General features: G+C 33.3%; 9 protein-coding genes across 9 annotated transcripts; 5 read left to right on the forward strand and 4 right to left on the reverse strand.

Annotated features, from left to right (window-relative positions):
- Nucleotides 1–389: 389 nt before the first annotated feature.
- On the forward strand, nt 390–2,309 carry PPL_11890 (acyl-CoA oxidase; the record flags this gene model as incomplete). The annotated part of the gene is made up of 1 exon (XM_020582636.1): nt 390–2,309. One exon carries the CDS (start codon nt 390–392, stop codon nt 2,307–2,309), a length of 1,920 nt encoding a protein of 639 aa, XP_020426990.1.
- Nucleotides 2,310–2,745: 436 nt separating this feature from the next.
- Nucleotides 2,746–3,792, forward strand: PPL_11891 (SDR family oxidoreductase; the record flags this gene model as incomplete). The annotated part of the gene is made up of 3 exons (XM_020582637.1): nt 2,746–3,096; nt 3,171–3,408; nt 3,494–3,792. The coding sequence occupies 3 exons, from the start codon at nt 2,746–2,748 to the stop codon at nt 3,790–3,792; spliced, it is 888 nt and encodes a 295-aa protein (XP_020426991.1).
- Nucleotides 3,793–3,972: 180 nt separating this feature from the next.
- Nucleotides 3,973–4,065, forward strand: PPL_11892 (uncharacterized protein; the record flags this gene model as incomplete). Its single annotated transcript, XM_020582638.1, has 1 exon — nt 3,973–4,065. The coding sequence occupies one exon, from the start codon at nt 3,973–3,975 to the stop codon at nt 4,063–4,065; it is 93 nt and encodes a 30-aa protein (XP_020426992.1).
- Nucleotides 4,066–4,413: 348 nt separating this feature from the next.
- Nucleotides 4,414–8,130, reverse strand: PPL_11893 (calcium-binding EGF-like domain-containing protein; the record flags this gene model as incomplete). Its single annotated transcript, XM_020582639.1, has 5 exons — nt 4,414–5,930; nt 5,996–6,661; nt 6,729–7,001; nt 7,076–7,672; nt 7,743–8,130. 5 exons carry the CDS (start codon nt 8,128–8,130, stop codon nt 4,414–4,416), a joined length of 3,441 nt encoding a protein of 1,146 aa, XP_020426993.1.
- Nucleotides 8,131–8,584: 454 nt separating this feature from the next.
- PPL_11894 (calcium-binding EGF-like domain-containing protein) lies at nt 8,585–12,772 on the forward strand (the record flags this gene model as incomplete). The annotated part of the gene is made up of 6 exons (XM_020582640.1): nt 8,585–8,960; nt 9,035–9,619; nt 9,687–9,866; nt 9,947–9,975; nt 10,108–10,711; nt 10,785–12,772. 6 exons carry the CDS (start codon nt 8,585–8,587, stop codon nt 12,770–12,772), a joined length of 3,762 nt encoding a protein of 1,253 aa, XP_020426994.1.
- Nucleotides 12,773–12,935: 163 nt separating this feature from the next.
- PPL_11895 (uncharacterized protein) lies at nt 12,936–14,581 on the reverse strand (the record flags this gene model as incomplete). The annotated part of the gene is made up of 6 exons (XM_020582641.1): nt 12,936–13,160; nt 13,222–13,419; nt 13,508–13,750; nt 13,864–13,961; nt 14,296–14,325; nt 14,569–14,581. 6 exons carry the CDS (start codon nt 14,579–14,581, stop codon nt 12,936–12,938), a joined length of 807 nt encoding a protein of 268 aa, XP_020426995.1.
- Nucleotides 14,582–15,343: 762 nt separating this feature from the next.
- Nucleotides 15,344–16,237, forward strand: PPL_11896 (uncharacterized protein; the record flags this gene model as incomplete). Its single annotated transcript, XM_020582642.1, has 1 exon — nt 15,344–16,237. The coding sequence occupies one exon, from the start codon at nt 15,344–15,346 to the stop codon at nt 16,235–16,237; it is 894 nt and encodes a 297-aa protein (XP_020426996.1).
- A 1,464-nt stretch (nt 16,238–17,701) lies between these two features.
- On the reverse strand, nt 17,702–19,291 carry PPL_11897 (uncharacterized protein; the record flags this gene model as incomplete). Its single annotated transcript, XM_020582643.1, has 1 exon — nt 17,702–19,291. One exon carries the CDS (start codon nt 19,289–19,291, stop codon nt 17,702–17,704), a length of 1,590 nt encoding a protein of 529 aa, XP_020426997.1.
- A 139-nt stretch (nt 19,292–19,430) lies between these two features.
- Nucleotides 19,431–21,651, reverse strand: PPL_11898 (uncharacterized protein; the record flags this gene model as incomplete). The annotated part of the gene is made up of 4 exons (XM_020582644.1): nt 19,431–19,525; nt 19,547–19,578; nt 19,909–20,015; nt 21,523–21,651. 4 exons carry the CDS (start codon nt 21,649–21,651, stop codon nt 19,431–19,433), a joined length of 363 nt encoding a protein of 120 aa, XP_020426998.1.
- Nucleotides 21,652–21,662: the final 11 nt, after the last annotated feature.

Raw genomic sequence — 21,662 nt, forward strand, 5'->3', positions numbered from 1 at the left:
TTGTTATTTTCAGTAGTCAGTCAAGTGTAAAGTTAGTTCAATTTAAGTCTTAAAGAAAAGAGGATTCGAAAACAACAACAACAAACACCATTATAATTCCTCTCCGCTCTTACAATTCATTGGAATTGGTGAATCACCTGAATAAACAACAACAAAAAATCTAATAATCATTTCGAATTACCTAAAGTAGTCATTTATATTACTATTTTTATTAAAAGTTATAACTTACAAATATCAATCATCAAGCACACACACACACTTTTTTTATCACACTGATAAAATTTATATATAATTTTTTTAAAAAACAATCATTTTTTAATCAAATTTCATCAATACATATATATATATATCTTACATTATATTCATATAAAGATAGATAAGGATAAACTATGGATAGTGTAAATAGAAGAATTTCGAATATCGAACAACATTTGTCGGTTAATAGTTGTTCGGATGCTGTACAGACCTCGGGAACATTGGAACCGGTCAGACCGTTCAATCCCGACAAGCTGTTTGAGTATCTGTTTCCACACCACTTGGAGATGCGTCGCCAGTTGATTGCAGAGTTTGAGGCACCAGAGAATGAGTTGATGCAACGTGCACCATTCGGTTTGTCATATACACAGGAGCGTGACCTCACCATGGAGCAAACCAAACGTCTGATAGAGATTGCCAAGCGCTATGTAAAGGTGATCGACTTTGTTCGCGATCCAACTAAAATTGCCGCATGGACACAGTCCTATCGTATGCGTAACATCGCCACAACCACTCTGTTCGGTGTGCACTTCTCGCTGTTTGGAGCAACGATTCTGCAGCTCGGTACCGACGAACAGCGTGAAAAGTACTTGAAACACGTCGAGGACTTCTCAATGCCAGGCTGTTTCGCGCTCACCGAACTCGGCCACGGTTCCAACGTACAGCAAATCGAGACACTCGCCGTCTACGACCACTCCACCGAGGAGTTCATCATCAATTCACCAACCATCACCAGTCAGAAATACTTTATTGGTGGCGCCGCCAAGAATGCGCGTTGGACCGTCGCTTTTGCCCAGTTAAAGGTTGGCGAGAAATATGAGGGAGTGCACGCCTTCCTCATGAGAATCAGAAACGAAGACGGATCTGTCTGCAATGGTGTCAAGATTGCCGATTGTGGTGTCAAGATGGCGTTGAACGGTGTCGACAACGGTCGTCTCATGTTCACCAACTACCGAGTTCCACGTGACCAACTGCTCTCCCGTTTCGGTGGTGTCAACAAAGCCGGTATCTACAGCTCGCCAATCAACCCAGCAATCAAGCGTTTCGCACACAACATCGGAGCACTCGTCATCGGTCGTTATATCATCTCGATTGGATGTATCAGTTTCTCAGCGGTTGGACTTCAGACAGCGATCAACTACGCATTCACAAGACGTCAGTTTGGTGAGGACAACAACGAGCGTCAACTCATTACCTACGCCGTCCACCAACGTCGTCTCCTCCCACACTTGGCATTCAACTACGGTATCCACTTTGCCAACGATTATCTACTGCGTCTGCTCGCAGAGAAAGAGAATAGAAAGGATAAGGAAATCCATGTTTATGCATCGGCGCTAAAGGCATACTCGTCGTGGCACAACAGAAACTGCTTGCAAGATTGTCGTGAGGCGTGCGGTGGACAAGGTTTCTTGGCTGACAACCTGATCGGTCCATTCAAGTCAGAGACCGATATCTATACAACATTCGAAGGTGACAATGTTCTGATGTATCAACAGGTCGCCAAATATATTCTCACAGAGGCACGTCGTAAGCCACCACCCGAATACAACCCACCCTCAGATGCATTCCGCGCCAAGACCGACTCGAAACACTTAAGATCCTTCGATTTCCTCTTACAAGCAATGACAGCACGTCTCAACCAATACGTTGTACTCGTTGCCAACAAGCTGATGGAGGCAGTCGGATCCGGTAAGCCAGTGATGGACGCTTGGAACGACTGTGGTAGTTATATTCTGAATCTCGGTATCGTATTCACCGATAAATTCATTTTGGAGCGTTTCATCGAGGGAGTCAGTAAGTGTCCCGATGACAACCAACGCAAGGCAATGTCATTGCTACTCAGCCTCATGGGATTGTTTATCATCAACAGAGACACATGGTTCATCAAGTATCAATTTATTTCAGTCGATCAATCAGATGCCATCGAAAACGAAATCTCTGATCTTTGTAAAGAAATTGCACCAATCTCTATAGCACTCGCCGAAGGTTTTGGATTCTCAACAAAGACAATGGGTCCAATCGGTAGAGATTGGATTGCTGAAAATAGATATTGAAACATATTATTTCAAAATACTATAAATATATACTTGTTATTATTATTAAAAATAAATTTATAATCCATTTAAATTATATAGAAAATTCTAAACCAAAAAAAAAAAGTAGTTCTCCTTTCATTATTGTGTGTTTTGTTACTTGAAAATATCTGTTAAATGGTTGTGCAAGATCAGAGTGGGCGACCACAAAAAAAAAAAAACAAAAAAGCCTTTTTAGTTCGAAAAATGAAAAACACAAAAAGATTTAATTAATTTAGCAAAACTTGAATGAAACACAACTTCACACACCTTTATCATGACGTTTTTGATCAAAAATTATAATAATGAAAAAAGAATCAGCAAAAAAAAAAGAAAGGTTTCTCAAAAAACTATTTAATGCACTCCTGAGAAATTTTATTGTTTAGTGTTTAGAAATTAGATATCAATAAAGTTAGAAATGGAACCAATCGTTAATGAAAAAGTATGGATTATCACTGGAGCTACTACAGGTTTCGGTTTCATCTTGGTTGAAAAGTTACTCACTCTCGGTCACAAAGTAACTGCCACCACCAGAAACAAAGATAAGCTCAACCAAAAGGTCACCGAACAATTCAAGGAGAAGCCAGAGGTCTTACAAAGATTCTTGGCTTGTCAAGTCGATCTCTCAGATCTCAAGTCAATCGAAGCTTGTATTACCCAAACCGTCGAGAAGTTTGGTCGTCTCGATAATCTCGTCAATAACGCCGGTTACTTCACCTTTGGTTTGGTAGAAGAAATCTCCGACAAGGAGTTCAGAGAGAACTTAGAGGTATATATCTAGAGAGAATTTAATGATCATTAAACACTTTTAAATATTGATTTAATATTAATCTGTATAAACAGGTAAACTTTTTCGGTCCAGTCAATTTCGCCAAGTTGGCTTTGCCACACCTCAGAGAGTCAGCCAAGACCAACACCACTGGTCCAAGAATCCTCAACATTTCTTCTATGTTGGGTATTTGGGGTGAACTTCCAGGTTTTGTTTCCTATGTTTCCAGTAAGTTTGCACTCGATGGTTTCTCTGAAGTCTTACATGGTGAACTCAAACCATTGAACATTCACGTTACCAGTGTCAAGCCAGGTATGTATCATTACTAGCAATTTAAAAAACAACAACAAACATTTAAATTTAAAAACTAATTAATAATATTCAACTAAATAACTAGGTGGTTTCAAGACTGAAATTCTCATGGCTGAACCAAATATTTCTGCTTTCCACCCACATCCAAGTGGTGCCTATCCAAATATCAACGAGGAGTACTGCAGAGGTTTGATGGTTTCATTGCAAAAGGGTGATCCATCGAAGCTCTGTGATATCTTGATCAATCAATGCAATCTTCCAAACCCACCATTACATTTGATGATTGGAGCTGATGCCTATGACATCGCAAACAAGAAGATGAAGAGAGTTGCCGATGAAATGGAGCAATTCCGTGCTGAAGCTACTGCTACCGATCTTGCTTAAATGTATTTCACTCATTTTTTTTACTTTCACAAAACCAATAACTAATTATATGTTTGAATTGATTATTTATAAATACAAATAAAATTTAATTATTTATTTTCTAATTTAACCATATTAATACCTTTACGGAAATGGAAAGAATATTTTCTTTTCAATAATAGCACAACAGCTGTTATTACAATGATACCAAATACAACGGATCCAACGATGATACCAGCTATCTTAGCATTTGATAATCCTGAGTTCGATTGGCCACATTTATCGGGATCCTGATCAACCAACAAACTGAAATCTGGATCTAATAATGCTGAATTCTCATAGTATGGAATATCGATTCCAACCAATGATGTGGTTATTGTTGAAGATTCGCTTGAATTTTGCTGACCTGGATTGATTAATTTGTTGGTTAAAGATTGAATACGATAATCGATGATTCCAAAGTTGATGAATCTGGCAAAGAGAGTCTTTCCATTGATTTGAAGTTTCAAATATTGAATTTCAGATGATTGTGTGTCATCACTGAAATCAGAGGTGATACATGAACTGTCTGAATCGGAAAGTGACAATGTGGCATTGATCACCAATTGAAGTGTATTCAGCTTGTCTTTGAATTGATATGAATCAAATCAAAATTGAATATTTCATTGATGATGGTGACATTGAATATTCTTTGTTTCCAAACGAATAGTTGGATTGTTTCTCGAAGTATTGAAGAGTAACGTTCAATCTTGTTGTTCTATTTGATGCGAGTGTTGTGCTGAATTGATAAAGTGTTGTGTCTGTTGTTGATTTGTTTTCGAATGACCAATTATCATTGAGTCCAAATTCCAAAACAGTATTTCCTTGTGAATCCAATTCTCTGATCGATGAGATTGAAATCAATGAATTCAGCGTGTTGGATTTATCTATCTGTGTGGTTGTTGGTTTGGTTGAATCGACATTGGTTGTCACATCGATAAGTTGGAGTGAACAAGTTGGTCCAGCCCATCCACTGTTGCATACACATCCATTGTCAGTACATTTACCATGTTCTGTGCATAGAGGTGGACATGTAGTTGGGGTAGTTGTTGGTGTCGAAGTCGGAGTTGGAATGATAAGATTTGGAATAATTCTTAGAGTACTGCTCGCTCTACCACTACTGATTTTAAGGTCATAGAAGTTGTTTTGGTCAAATGCTGGAAGGTTCAAAATCATCATTGTAAAAGTACAAAATGTTGGAGCTTGAATAGACATTGAAGGACCATTCGATCTAATGGTTGGAGTAACGTTGGAAGAGTCATTTCCAAATGATTTGCCATAAACTGTCAATAGTCCACCAGCTGTTGAAATTGGTTCGTATGATTCCAAAAGTAAAGTTGGATTGATTAATCTTTTAATTGACAGATTATTGGCAATGGCGTTACCAATGAAAAGCTTTTTAGAAACGGCTCCATGCACAGTCAATACGCAGTCGAGAGTTGCTTCACCTAGACCATAGGGAATAGGTATTCTGGCCTTATATTTAGCGGATGTACTATCATAGGTAGAAAGAGCGAAAACTCTGGTACTTGGGCAATCCAATACTGCCAAGGGGAAATGTCTTATCGAAACACCGTCGGTCGAACCATCAACAGTGAAATTCACATCTAAATATTTATCGCTACCAACATCCAGTGTATCTGTGGATGCAATTATATTTTGAATTGAAGGTGGAGTGTTTCCAAGAGTATTCGGGCAACTTGAAGCAGTTGAGATGAAAAGTTGACTTGCAAGTGGTGTGAAATATATTTTTTCCAATGGATCAAAAGCTGATTGTATATTGCCGTTGTATGACTGAGATGTGATTCCATTTGCGTCAACCAGTAGCACTTGATCTTTGAATGTAAAGTTTTGTTGAACACAGGTTTTGGCATCGATTGAAATTCGAATTGAATAGACACCATTGAATTGATCACCGGAGCTAGCTTGAGAAGGTGTTAAGCTGAATTGGTATGGCAAAAAATCTAGATCCGAAGTAACATTAAAAAATGCCTGAGATAATCCATTTGGTGAATCTTGAATAGTGATATCCCATCCAAATGTCAAAATTTCTTTTCCTGGTGATAAAGAAGGTGAAATAGCACGGAGATCTACTATCATTGGAGGATATAAATCGGAATCTGTATTATACCAAATTAATAAATTAGAAATTGTCAATTTGATTTTCTTTTTTTCTTTATCTTACTTTTAGAAGTAACTTTAAGAATAGCATTACTAAATTTAGATAAGATTAATTGGCTGTAGATAGGAGGATAGGAAACAAGTTCATAGTTAACTACACCTTCGAATAGATTTCTTTGAAGTTGGAAATCGATTTGATACTGGTTGATAAGTGGATTCCAGAATCCAGTGAACGTGGTCATTCTTTTGTTGATTGCCGAGTTGATGATATTCAATTGTGGTGAGTAATCTTTGATTGGAGTTTTTACACTGAAGAATAACGAGTTGTTTGATATTAAATTACTGACATCAAGGATATTATTCTTGAAACTAAATGAAACTATATCTTCGATTGTCCATGCAATGGGTGTAGGAATGGAAGGAATTACATCTAGCGATGCAGTCATATCACCAGTTTTCCATTGGAGATACTTGTTTGCATAGTTTGTAACTCCGAAATTGAGAGTGTTGTCTTTTAAGTTGCTGATGGAAATTCTCTTTTGATAGACACCGTTGAGGTATGTTCCATAGACAAGATCTGCCTGTGTTATTCTGGAGGGTGGATTGATTATATCGACCGCCAAAACGCCGCTGTCATCAGTTATATTCATTGTAAGAAGAACAGAGTCATATGAAACCGGAACAATATCCAATTTCCAAATACTTGTAACACCAGAATAACTCTTGCCGGCTATAAATAGGATTTATATATTAGTACTAATAAACTCACAATTAAATTAAATTAATTTATCTCTTACTTATGGTATAAGCAGTTATCAAAGAGCTGGAATCAAATTGCAAAATGGCATTTCTTGTTGTCGTGTAAGTAGAATCTACCATTAATATGGTAATTGAAAGCGATCTTACTGTACCACTTATACCCATTGGGAAAGGCATGGTAGCCACGAATGATCCTCCTTTGATTCTGTCATTATAAATATTTGATACTGGAATATTGGTAGTCGATATCACGCAGTTACCATTATTGGTTTGAGCCAAAAAACTATTAACTGGAATCACCATAGGATACACTTTTCATAGCAATGAAAACAAATTAATAAATTAGGAAAATAAAAAAAATACTTGTAGTTTATAAATTACATACATGTATAATTAAAAATCTTTGGCATTGTGTTTGAGCTAGCAAGTCCTCCATTCATGATATACAAGTCCGCTTGGGTTAGAATGGATGAGCGAAGTACATATGGCAAATAATAGGTACTCCTCTCGTTATTTCCGAGTACTGGATAGGGTGATCCATACTGGGGTGAAAAGAAATTCGATGAAAGTTGGTTTATATCGAAATAGTAACCATATGAGAGCATAGCAGCATTTTGTTGTGCAACAATAGAGTTATTCGGGGCGATACCTCTAATCGAAATGAATGTTTGTGGTGAATTCAAGGTTGTTAATGCTGGTAGTGTTAGATTTCCAAGTACTTTGAATGATGAATACACTGGAAGATTGACACTGCTGGAGTAAGTACAGCTCTGAGTTCCTTTAAGAGTGACTGTAAATCCATAGTAGGCAGAGGATCTACCGAATGAACCTAAAGAGTCGGGTTGAAAATTGTAGCATTTTGTCAATGTATTTGCATAATCGAGTGTGTAACCAGCATTGGGATCACCTAAAAGTATCAAACTTAATTTGTTCATCGATATATAATCGAAATATTGAACAGTTGGTAGTTTTGGTGTGATAACTATTAATTTGTTTAAAAAAAGTTGGTCAAACTCTTTAATCTAATCAAATCTATCTTATCAAATACCTACGATTACAAATAAATTGAACGTCAGTTGAGTTTTGATCATTGTTTACAGTGTTGGTAAAAGAGAAGGTTGCAGTTATAGGCGAGTTGGAAGCGGTAATAACCACATTAAGATTATATCGATGAGAGTACGTGGAAAGGTCTACCTGTTGACCGTTACCTTGAACCCCTATATTTGGACCATTAACGGTTGGATTCCCAAAAACGAGTTGGTCATGTGAAGTAATACCAAAGTTGACATCTATAGTACATGTTTTCTGTATTAAATTTATGAATGGTGGTGATTGTGTTACTTTATCAATAAAGAAATGTGATTCAACTGTATTTGGATTTATAGATATTAAAAGGAATAGAAAAGCAATTTTGCAAATTAAATTCTTATATATATTCATATCTTAGATAAACAAAGAAATTTTTAAATTCAAAACAATAATGATTTAAAAAACAAAGTTGTTTTTGTTGTTGCAAGAAAATTCAGACTTTTGCAATTGGATTTACCAAAGGTTATCGCTTTTTTTTTTTTCTTCCAAAATAAACCAAAATTCGTGTCCATTATGAGAAAACTTTTGCTAAACCACGGTTTTTGATCTAAGATTTCAGCAAAATTCCAAGTTCTATTGAATCAACACCCGACAATAATGTGGGAGGTCGTAAGAATTGATGAGTTTAGATTTTTTTTTTTGCTGGTCTCAAAAGCTTTCGAGATTTTTTTTATGCAAATTTCTCAAATGTGATCTTTATTTTTTTTTATATTCGAAAATATATATAGTTGTTTTTTGAAGGAAAAGGCTTTAGTCCAAAAAACAAAACATAAGTTGTTATATTAATTATTAATAAAATATAGAAATGAAATTGTCTTTTTATATATATCTATTTGTATTTTTTCTTATTATTGTGAATGGTAGTTATGGTTTGACTTTGTTAAAAAACTCTGTTGTTACCGACACCCAATTCGTTTTGAACGGATACAATAACGCAGAGGGTTGTTACATCACCTATTCGTTTGCTCTCAGTACAAATGATGCTAAAAAAAATATAACGTTTAAGTGGGATCAAAATGGTTGCTTAGACGGAACACAACAATTATTACTATCTGTATCACAATCACAAGTCATAGCTTCGGGAGCTTGCTTTTTCCCAGTGGGTACCAAGGTTTACACACTTTCAGTTTATGACACTGCAGGTTTATCATATGATTATAAATGGCGTTCATTTTGTAACAGTAAGTTATTAAATACTCAAAAAAATTCAAAAAATAATATACTTATTAATTAATCTAACATTTATTTTTCATAGAACCTCAATTTAGTCCAGAATTAAAGTCAACAATGATGAATGCCTACGGAGATATGTTGGTAACTTTGAAGGTTGAGCCTGGAGTAAAGTATAATGTCGGATATATTTTTGGGGGTTCTGGCTTCAATCCAAATTGTTATAGGTTCAGCGATATCGATGGATATGGAAGTTCCATGGCTACATTGACTATATCGTTGAATACCTATTTCTCCTGTCCTTTCACCGTTCCTTTCACAGCCACTCTATTTGTAAACGATTATGCTATTACCAACATTTCAATTCCAGCACCTTTTAGTTTTCCATACACTACCAATTCTATTAAATACTATGGAAATGAATTGAATTTCACCATGAAGACACCTACCTACGATCTTATGAGAACACGTATTCAAGCTAAGAATGTGGATTGTTTTTTCAAGAATTTTGTAAGTCTTCCAAATGATGATTATGTTGCTGCCACCCGAGTTGGAAATGATGAATATTACCTTATCAACTATCTAAATTACACCTCTATTTTTGGCTATAGAGTCGTCACTATTGGTACCAATAGAACACAGAGTCCTGAAATAGTATATAATGCAAAGAGTTAGTAAATTAATATATCTTAAATATTTTCTTTTTTAATATTAATTAATTAATTATTTTTTTCCAGGTTTTTACAACAATGCTGCACTTTCCATCACAAACAATTTCAACGGACAATCAAATACCTATTCATGGTTTCTTATAGCAGCGTCTATTTCACAAATGTCAAAGTATTCAGTGGTAATGAAATATAATTCAAGTGTTTTACCAGATCAAAACCTTCCATACCCAATTGGATTTGGTTCTGGTAATAAGTTATTTGCCCTACTTAAGTTTGTACCGAATTATTCACAGTATTTTTATAGTGTGATTTCAAGTAATAATAAGGATTCCCTACAGAATGGAAAGTTACTTACGTAAGTTGAAAACTATGATAATAGAAGTTAATTGCTAACCACTTTCTTAGTCGAACAGTTATAGATACTACACCACCCTTGTTAAATTCATTTAAATTAATACCTTTTGGATTTCAGACTTTTATTCTTCAGGTCAATATCTCTGATAGTGAATCTGGATTTTTATCGATGACCCAAACCTACCCTTTTGGAATTACAATTACCCATAGAGACTTGATGGATGGATCTATATATTCTGGTCTTTATGAAAAGCAGGTTTTTGTTCCCAACAATAATAAAGTTAACGTTTTCGGTTTTACAGTGAAAGATCTAGCTGGCAATAGTAGAGCATATGGAACCAATAGTTTTTTGACCAACTACAATATACTCCCACAGATTCCTTACAACGTCAATTTCACAATTGACAATATCATATCATTTATGTTCCTCGACAAGAGATTAAATGTTACCGACAGGATGGCCAATTCAACAGCTTATTTCAGATTAGATACACCAAATACTCAGCTTCAACCAAAGATTACCTTTATTTGGGCAAGATTTGGAGATGCAAATTATAATTCCACATTCACTGGATTTTGGAATTCAGTTATCCAATCCTATCAAATAGACTTTGGCATTAGCATGAATTATATTAGTGGAAGTATCGATTACATCATAGAGAGTAACCCACCAGTTTCCAGGGAGATTCTAATTTCAAAGTTTGGAGATGTTGCAAAGTTAATTATTGATTCTGCAAGTAAGTTATTTTAATTTATATATCTTTAAAGAAAATATTAATGTTAAAGTATATTTTTATTTTTTCAAAAAAGAAATTGATTATCAACCACCAGTCATTACCAATATATTGAAATTTCCAACAGGTTGGGATATTACTATATCAGATCCTATCAATGGTCTGAAGATAGCATATTTCAATGTAACTTCTGATCTAGATCCACTTCCCTATCAATATACTTTCACACCATCTGATGCAATCTCTGGAGATCTCAACTCTGGTGTCTACAGAATTAATTTAAATGGTGTAATGTGTGTGAATCAAAATTTTTCATTTATCGATGGAGTAAAGTTGGTAGATAATGGAGGTAACTTTGCTCAATCATTTTACGCAAACCAAGAATCCTACTTTGATCCATTTGAAATGTATCCTGATGTTGACAGTGCAAATCTATTGTACAGCTGTGACTCAAAGCCCGATACAACTCCACCATCCCTTGTAGTTAGGGTAGATGCAAATCAGCCTCAATATATTTCGGTATTTGTCAATGCTTCTGATCCAGATTCAGGAATTTCATCGAGACATAACCCAGTCGTTTATATTACAGGTTTGGGTGATGAATTTATTGTTCCAATGACACACATAGAGGCCTATCAGTTTTATACTATTTATCAAGAGCTCATCAAAGTTCCTTTTAATTTCGGAATTGAAAGAACACAATTTGGTATCGGAGTATATGGTATCTGCAATAATCAATTGAACTATTTTGCATCTGTTTCGATACAGTCTTTTAATTATACTTTTAGCAATTTCGCAGTTCTTCAAGGAGCTAGTCAAATTTCTGAGGAAGGTGGAGCATTGACGATTAGTGGTGCAGGGTTTGGTAACAATAGTTTGTCTATTACTCCATATGTAAGATATTCGCTGGATTCCCATTACGTACCAATTAGTTCACCCAGCTTTTTAACATTTACCAATGCCATTATAAATATTCCTGCGTTTGGATCGAATGGTTATGCCGAATTATATTTCAATTATTCGCAAGGATATGTAACCAACATATTAAGGATAATTCCGAGTGTAGTACAACTACCCACACAAACTCCCAGTGGTACACCGGCTTCTTGTCCTCAATCTTGCTCTGGTCATGGTGATTGCACACCCACTGGATGCTTATGCAACAGTGGATGGGCTGGACCAACTTGTTCACTCCAACTTATCGATGTGACAACCAATGTCGATTCAACCAAACCAACAACCACACAGATAGATAAATCCAACACGCTGAATTCATTGATTTCAATCTCATCGATCAGAGAATTGGATTCACAAGGAAATACTGTTTTGGAATTTGGACTCAATGATAATTGGTCATTCGAAAACAAATCAACAACAGATACAACACTTTATCAATTCAGCACAACACTCGCATCAAATAGAACAACAAGATTGAACGTTACTCTTCAATACTTCGAGAAACAATCCAACTATTCGTTTGGAAACAAAGAATATTCAATGTCACCATCATCAATGAAATATTCAATTTTGATTGATTCATATCAATTCAAAGACAAGCTGAATACACTTCAATTGGTGATCAATGCCACATTGTCACTTTCCGATTCAGACAGTTCATGTATCACCTCTGATTTCAGTGATGACACACAATCATCTGAAATTCAATATTTGAAACTTCAAATCAATGGAAAGACTCTCTTTGCCAGATTCATCAACTTTGGAATCATCGATTATCGTATTCAATCTTTAACCAACAAACTAATCAGTCCAGATCAACAACATTCAGGCGAATCTTCAACAATAACCACATCATTGGTTGGAATCAATATTCCATACTATGAGAGCTCAGTATTATTAGATCCAGATTTCAGTTTGTTGGTTGATCAGGATCCCAATAAATGTGGCCAATCGAACTCAGGATTATCAAATGCTAAGATAGCTGGTATCATCGTTGGATCCGTTGTTTTCGGAGTGATCATAGTGATTGCCGCCGTATTAATATTAAAACGACGTTATGTATTCCGTTTCGATAAAGGTATAAATATGGTTAAAATATCTAAATAAATAATTTAAATTATAAATAAGCGATAGATTATAATCTTTTTTTTTTCAATTTGATTAAGTTTAATCAACTTGATTTCAGGTTGATTCTCTATGTTGTTACATATAAGTCGGATTATTTTTTTATTTATTTTTCTATCAATATGGCAAATGGTAATGTCTCGTATCATTTACCATCTATCCTACTGATCTCTGCCAGAATTTCATATTTCTCTTTCCTGTATTTCTCTTCGACGGCCTCGATTTCCGCGTCTCTAAGTTTATAAATCTGTTTGATAATCTCTACAATCTCTCTATCGTATTCTTTTGTTGAATCCTCGATCTCTGACTTTATATGTCCATCCAAAAGTTTCATAATAGTCTCTACCTCTTCTATTGATAACAAATCTCTCTATATATATAAAGCATTTGTTAGTAAACTAAAGTAAATGCTTAAGTTGTTAATAACCCACCTTCTTATTTAATTCTAAAGAAAAGTTTGGATGACCGAATTTATCTTTTAGCGACAGCATAATTGGTGTTAGTGAGATCGTATTAGAATGTCCGACGTCACGTGTGAACGTCGATGAATAAGACGAACTCTCTGAAGATGTATCGTTTTCGTTGTTTTCTATTTTTAATCTATTTATATCTACATGACCTGATGATGACTAGAAATAATAATAATTATTTAAATAGGTTAATAAACTTTAATAATCTTTGTAACCAATTATTTTTCTTTTCTTTTTCTTTTTTTACCTTTAAAGAGCTACCATTACTATGATTATTATTATTACCATTGTTAACACTTCCTGTTCTCGATTTCAAAAGTTTGTTTAGCGATGTCACCCATTCATCTTTATCAAGTGAATCTGTTGCACATATTCTATAGGTTCTCTCGGTGGTTGTAACTTGAAAACAATTCTTTCTCTTTGACGACAGTCTCTCTTCGCCACTACAACTAATGATTGTCTCTATTGCTATAGATCCTTTCTCTGTAGTCTTTTATTTTTTTTTTATTAAAGATTTTGTTTGTTTGTTTGTTTGTTTTTAATAATTAATTAATCAATTAATCAAGTTAATGTTACATGATATTAGATAAGCAAAAAACATACATGTTGTGTTTTATAATAATGTAAACCTTCTTCGTCAAGTACACACCATCTTTTCTTCCAATTTTTTATTCTTCCACCCTGTTTCGTAACACTTCCTTCTTTGATGATTGGTATTTTCTGGTAAATCACAACAAAAATAAATGAGTAAATCATGAAAAGCTGAATATATTTATAACCGATTGATTCCGATCATCAATATTAGATATTTACATGTTTGATGGGTCTCTCTTTTGATTCTCTTAAATAACCCGACATTCTCTCCTCGCTCTCTCTTTTTTATATTCTATTATTAAGGCTTGTATTCTCGATATTTAAATTATAATAAATAATAGTGATTTGATATTGTTTGTATATATATGTTTTATAAATAATTTGAAAAATGAAACAAAAAGGTAAGGTAAAGTTGATCACACAACACAAATTATTGCTTGCCTGCTCTGCTTGCGTGTTCTGCTTGTTTGACTAATAATCAAATCAATCAGGTTTTGCTTTTATTTAAATGTTGTTGTTGTTGTTATTGTTGTTGTGTTTTAATGATATTGGTGTGTGAGTTGTGATTTATCAGTATAATTATAATGAAAAATGTGGTTGTCAAAAAAATCAAAAACATAACAAATAAATTAAAGGAGTTTAGATTTTTTGGTTAACAAAATTGGTTTTTTTTTTTTTTTTTCAAAAAATTCAAAAAATTTTTAATGCGTTTACATGTTTTATTCATTTTGATTATTTACATCATTATCTTATAAATTCTATCTGTGATAGCATTGGTATTACTTTAAGTAAGTTATATAACAGTCGGATTATAATTCTTATTGTTATTTCTGTAGCAAAATTGATACTCTATAGATTTTTTAAATAATCCAATCAAATTGTTTGGAACAGTATGATTTAGAAAAGTAATAGATTTAGAAATAATACAAAATAGGAAAAAAAAAACATTGTCTTTTTTTTTAAAAAACTTAAAAGTTTTCTCAATTTTTATAATTTTTTCAAAAGTTTTTTTATCGATAATACCATTTTTGGAATGGTGACAATAATTAGTTTTAATATTGAAGTAATATTCCATTGGTATCTGGAAAGATGACATGGATGGGGGTGGGTTTTTTCTTAAAAATATGGTAATTTGGAATCTGTATTGTATGAATCAAATAAATGATTTTCTGCAATCCTGAAGAGTCCTTGGTCCTATCTTCTTTAACCTTATAAAATAGTTTTTTACTCCTCTTTAAGTAAAGTTTTAAGAAATCTGGATCTTTTATCCTACGAATTGAAACCTTCAAACTAAAGCACTTTCAATCAAAGTTTAAGATTTCATTTTTTTAAATATATAATTCTCATATACTTATAAAAAATAATTAAATAATAATTTTAATAATTATATTCTTGGTAAGATATCAAAAAATATTAAAAAGTTTATTTACAGAATATTAATATTTTCTTTTTAAAAAATTAATAAATAGTGAATAAAAAAGAAAACAAAATGAGTACTTTAGTTGCAAGAGAATTTGGTGGTTTTCCAAAGTCAGCACCAGTCGAACCACCTACTCAACTCAAACGTCAAAAGATGAGTGAGGACGATCTTTTGTATTCCTTGAAGGATATGTACAAAAGTGATTTCAAGGAGTATCCAACTCAACTGGAAATCGAACGTCCCAACCGTTACGATCTGTCCGAAGGTGCCAACGAAGAACTTGATCGACTCATGGATGAGGAATTCGAAAAAGCTCACGAGAAGAAGCTGCCAAGCAACGATCCAAAGAGAAAAGAATCAAAGATGAAGAAGAATAAGGACAATAAGAAGGAGAAGAAGCCAAAGGACAAGAAGAAGGAGAAGAAAGACAAGAAGGAGAAGGATAAGGAGAAGAAGAAGGAAAAGAAGGAGAAGAAAGATAAGAAGGACAAGAAGAAGGATAAGAAGTCCAAACTATCAATGTCATCATCTCAAGAGATCGAAAGTGAATTTCCACTGGAAGACACCATCTTTGAGGATCTCGAGCTCCTGGATTTGTGGGATAGCGACGAGTCAGAAGATGGCTCCATAGAGATTCTGGAGATTGTCGAATTTGAAATCGAGTCTGATATCGATGAGGAAGAGGAGATGCCAAAGAAGAAGAAGGAAAAGAAGGACAAGAAAAAGGAAAAGAAAGATAAGAAGGAGAAGAAGCTAGAGGATAAAGATAAGAAGAGAGAAAAGAAGGAGAAGAAAGAGAAGAAGGAGAAGAAGCAACTCTCAGATGATGGCGAGCAATATCTCAACCTCCAGAAGAAGAACCCTCAAAGTTTAAACCAAGAGTTCAAAGCTGACACCTCTGATATTCCATGTTACTCTTGGACCTATGTTGATGGTAAACTCTATTCCAACAACAGAGCATAAATCATTAAATCTTATGTAGAAAAAAAAAAAAAAAACAACTTCTTGAAGTCACAACAAATAAATTGTAAATATTTAAAAAAGTGTTGATATCTCAAATTTTTTTTTTAATATGATAATCATACCCACATCCAATAAGTTAAATTTAATAGAGAAAAATAAAAATAAAAATAAAAATAAAACAAAAATCTAAATTAATGAATTGAAAAAAAGTGAATGTATACCAGTAATAGGACCAATACTTTCATATACCTTTAATTTATTCTGGGGTGTTGAATCAAAAGAAGGTATAACAGAAAATGTACCAAGAAAAAATCGATAAATAAAGGGATGAAATAATAGATATGATGAACGATAAAATTGAAAAGTCTGAAGTTGAAACATGGAAAGCTCTCTGTAAAACTTTCTATGATTATTTCAAATAATTTTTTAAACAGGAAGGTAGCATACGTAGAGTTGGAATAAGTGTCAAAACGTGCTTGATATTGGAAATGCTTGAAGCTGCAAATCGATAGATATCGCAGTCGATTCAGTCTGCCCAATATCGAAACGATCTTACCACGGTTGCAGTCGATCGCCGAGTTAGTACTATTCTCGGATAGATATTATGTAGTTTCAATCGTGTAACATTGGCAAAGTTAGTCGACAGATCGATGGCAATCGTTGGTTTGTCTATAAATCCAAAGTAGTTAAGTTCTAGTTACTCTATTTTATTGAACCAAGATGGCTGTGCTTGATTGAATGGAGTCTGCGCATTGAAATAAATGCCAAGTGAAAGTGATCGAAGTGAATCGATATCACTCTGATCATCGATATTAAATGATTTTGAGTTCCGTTCATCAGTTTGTTCAATGGGAACTTCTCTAGCTTTGGGAATATTGACATTTGGAAGTTGACCACTCCTCGGTAAACTCTTAGCTTTCGAAGTTCACCAGCTACTTTGAGATCGTCTATGCTCTGTTTGATAGGTATATCAATAAAAGTCATAGAATCAACTTTCCAATACTTGTATAGTGTGTCATTATAAGTTTCTATCCAACAGTAGATTCTAGGAGTAATAGGTTCATAAATAATAGTTAACTTTGTTAAAAAGAACTTGTAGTTATTATTATTATTATTATCATTTTTACTCTATCAATTTTGGTATCCAGAATTCTTATCATTGAGAGGAATTCAATGGGGTCACAAGTCTAATTGCCATATTCTCCAAATATTTTATTATAATAAGGGTCGTTTCGACTTATTATTAGTGACTCATCTACTACTTGTAATAGAGAGGACCGTATTTTATTAAATAAATTTATTAAATATAAAACTATTTCTTAATTTCATTTTTTAACTCTTAAAGATCTCATTGTTTAGAATTTATTTAAAAAAGATTATTAAAACAACATTTTATTTAAAATAATTAAAACATAGTGTGGTTATAGTTAAACTATCTTTCTTTGAACTTAAGAATCGAATAAATCAAATAACACATAGACTCTTTGGATATTTATATTTCATATTTTGTCTCAATATATAAGTTATTTCCGATGTGTTGACACTGTCATTGTTGATTTCAATGCACATCAAACGAATGTCCTGAAGGGTTGCGTTCTCTGTTGAAAGCTTGACAAGTTGTTGATGTCTTTCCGCTGAATTCTGATGATTGTCGATCTTTAATGAAATAATTGATTTGTTATTTGTTATTAATGAATCAAGTATACTGTTATCTGTAATTTTGGCTGATAGACGAGTGAGTGTAGTTGATTTCAATATTTGAGTTATCAGTGCTGGATCATCGAGAGGATAGAACCCAAGAGTCAGTCTCTGTAGGTTGCATAGATAGTGGAACGCAGAGAGTAGACCACCGAAAAGTGAACAACATTCACCTTTAAGCTTGAGAGTGTGAAGCTGATGACCTATCGATGCCATGTCCATGAGGAAAACAGTTCTGGTCAAACCGGATTGATAATCAATAAACAATGCCGATTGTCTAAGATTGAAGCCGTCTCTCCAGATCTGTCCATGTCTTGCGTGGTTGGTAATCGATAGGTATCTAAGATGTCTCAGTTCGCTTAATATTGATATTGGCTGGCCGTTGTTCTTGGTCATGGCAGAGTATTGTGCAATTCTATGGTAGGAATGACCAAGTTTCAGTTGTGTAACATTGATAAAGCAAGCCGATAGATCGATACTGATCATCGTATTGAGCGCACTCGTTTCGTTATTCCATTCTACGTTGTGAGCATGATTCAGTTGGAATGATTGGATGCTATGGAACCATGAAGGATCGGCCTTCTCAAAGAGAGCGAATTGATTGAATTGCCCGGTCAGCGACAGCGATAGTAGATTGCACTTTTTCGATAGATCGAAAGAACTCACTGGATATTGATACTTTTGTTTCAGTGCGAATCTCTCAAGCTTAGGGAAACTGGCTCCATCTACTTTGGCTGATGATTCAAGGTAGATTCTCAGCTCTCTAAGTTCACTGGTGATTGAAAGTTGTTCGACTATCTGGTTATAAGGTAGATTAATGATAGTCATTGAATCTACACTCCAATATCTAGACAACGCATCATTGTAGGCTTCTATCCAAAGGTAATGATTTAATTTTACATTATTTTGAGGTAACGAAGATAAAGGTATAAAAGAATCGATTTGGTTTAAATATATTAATGTTAATTTACTTAGATTAAATTTTAAACAATCATCATTTTTATTATTATTATTATTATTATTATTATTATTATTATCGTTATTATTATCGTTATTATTGTTATTATTATTTAATTTTAATAATGATCTTTCATATGAAAGTGGATAGTTTTTAATGAATTCAGTGTTTGATGTCAATGTTGTGATTCTTATATTCACTTTTGCAATGATTTTCACCAACCAATAGTGTGATATCAATGAGAGTGTCAATACATTCCAGTCATGTCGATGATATCTAGACTGTTGATTAGCTAATAACTCTATTATATATCTCCAAATGATATCAGGAAGTATTGTTTGATTACTATTCTCTATTGCTATTACTTTATTGTTATAAATAGATAATATAGATCCCATTTTTATAACTATTTGTTTTATAAAAAATCTAAAATTGCAAAAAAACAAAATATTTATTGTTTTACAAAATTGGATAATAAATTTATCTTTGGAAAGTTTTGGTTTTTTTTTTATTACTTGAATACTTTTAATAAACAATTTAAACAAATCCCCAAATCTCCATTCCAACACATTTGAAGTCTTCTTCGTTTGCAAGTGAATCATTATCAAATGTTTCACTTCGAGATGATGTTCCTTCATTAAATAATTATTCACTGTCTAACCACAAACCATATTTTCCCTTAAATCTAAAATAATTATTGGAAACGTTAATATAAATTTATAGTAAATCGTTTGATTAATCAATATATCTTACCCAGCACCCATTGAAATTCTGTGAGTACGAAACATCTATTCTCTCTTGTCCATTTATATGATTTATAGGTTGGTTTAAATTTCATTAAGAAACACTCACCTGAACCATAGAATGATTTTGAAACTTTGATAGATTCCGAATTAAATCCACCAAAAACATAATATAATAGAAATTTATAAAATGATCCAACAAAATAATATTGATTGATTGATTGATACATACATTATTAAAATCTTTTAATAGAATTATACATGTACCCTACGAATAGGTCTTTGCATACATTGTTTTCATTGAGATACCATCTCTTTCAGTCTTGTACAAAAATACCCAATCTGACAATCTATATAGAACTGGTAGATCAGGAATAACCTAATGTCAAAAAAAAAAAAAAAGAATTGATTAAATTTTAAGTCCATGGAATATTATCAAAAATATATGATGATAAGTTATTTACCTGAAGAGTTTCATCTGGAGTAATAAATGTAGATACACCAAATAGTTTTGGTATGTAAACCTCTTTGTATTCGTCAGACTCTGTTTCTTCGTCTGATTCATATTCTGTACGATTCCAGAGCAGCATCACAACAACTCAAAGACATCACCTATACACACACATGAGGTCCATATTTATATTAAATATTGAAATATCACGTTTATTTACGATATATAGTGTTTATATAACATTTGCAAAAGCTACCTTAAAGTTTAAAGTTGCTGAGTTATTTATGTATTATATATATAGAGCAACGAGTTTTATCCATATACAACGGTTATGTAAGTATAAAAGATATCCGTATGGTATTTCATCCATGTGAGAAATTCAGCATGAATTAGAACGATGCAGTTTTGCGCTTTTGCCCCATATAAATGAAAATATTTTCCACGGAAACAGCGGCCTGGTCTGCTAAAAGGTGTAGCCAATAGTGATCATCAAATGAAGGACCAATATTCAGATATTCTAATCGAATTTTGTTCCAAAAAGTTGGTAGATACACTATCAAAAAAAAGGTGATCTGTCGAAGTTAACATTGACTTGAATCACCTTTTTTGGCACCTCTATGTCTTGTTAAGCCGGGTTGAGGTATTTTCTCTATTCCTTAAACTCTTTGCTTCTTTCATTTCTTTAATTAATATTAAATTAATCTATTTGGTTCATTTGGGAATCACCTGCAACACCAGTTCTTCTTTTAAAGATGTTGCATCAATAAATCTGACCTTGTATTTTGAAGTTGGGTAAGTACTGTTTTTTTTGTTTTCTGAATTTTTTTAGAACGAACGCCACATATTTGTGGGTATCATTTGCTTGGATGATAATCCTTTTCTTTTTTTGAGGAGTTCGTACTTACCCAACTTCAAAATACAAGGTCAGATGTAGTCGGTGAAATGGAAGTATTAAAAGAAAACGTGTATCGTTTTTTGAAAACCACTCATAATAAATAAAAAAAATTCTTCGTTATTTTAATATTAATTTTTAAATTACATAACTGTTACACACATTGGTAAATTGTAGAGTTTGGAGAAAAAAAAAAAAAATTACTATTAAAAGTTGTAAATAGTATTGATTTGGGAGTTGATCTATTTGTCTCAAATATAATAACTATCTGATTCTCAGTACCTAAGAAAAATAAAATCAAGATATCAATTTGTAAAAAAAAAATGAACATCATCAGCAAAAAAAAAACTTTGAGTCAAAATATATATTAACTTTCTAAAATTTGTTCATTAATATTTTATTAATTATGTCGAATAATGATAAATTAAAAAAAGAAAAAAAGGGTGATGGCGGTGGAGATAGTAGTCAATCATCGGTGTTAAAAACAAGTTTGTCAGGTGCATTCTATCTGATTGGATTGCAGATGTCCAGTCGTCTGTTTACTTTTCTCTTGAATACATGGATGGTTACTGCGGTTGACAACGATGTTCTCGGTGTGTTCTCTATCAAATATATGTTGTTGTCATCAATGATTTTGTTTTTGTCGCGTGAGGCGATACGACGTACTTGCATTCGTGTGGCTT

Source organism: Heterostelium album (assembly GCF_000004825.1).
Source record: "Heterostelium album PN500 unplaced genomic scaffold PPL_contig26, whole genome shotgun sequence".
Classification (NCBI taxonomy): Eukaryota; Evosea; class Eumycetozoa; order Acytosteliales; family Acytosteliaceae; genus Heterostelium; species Heterostelium album.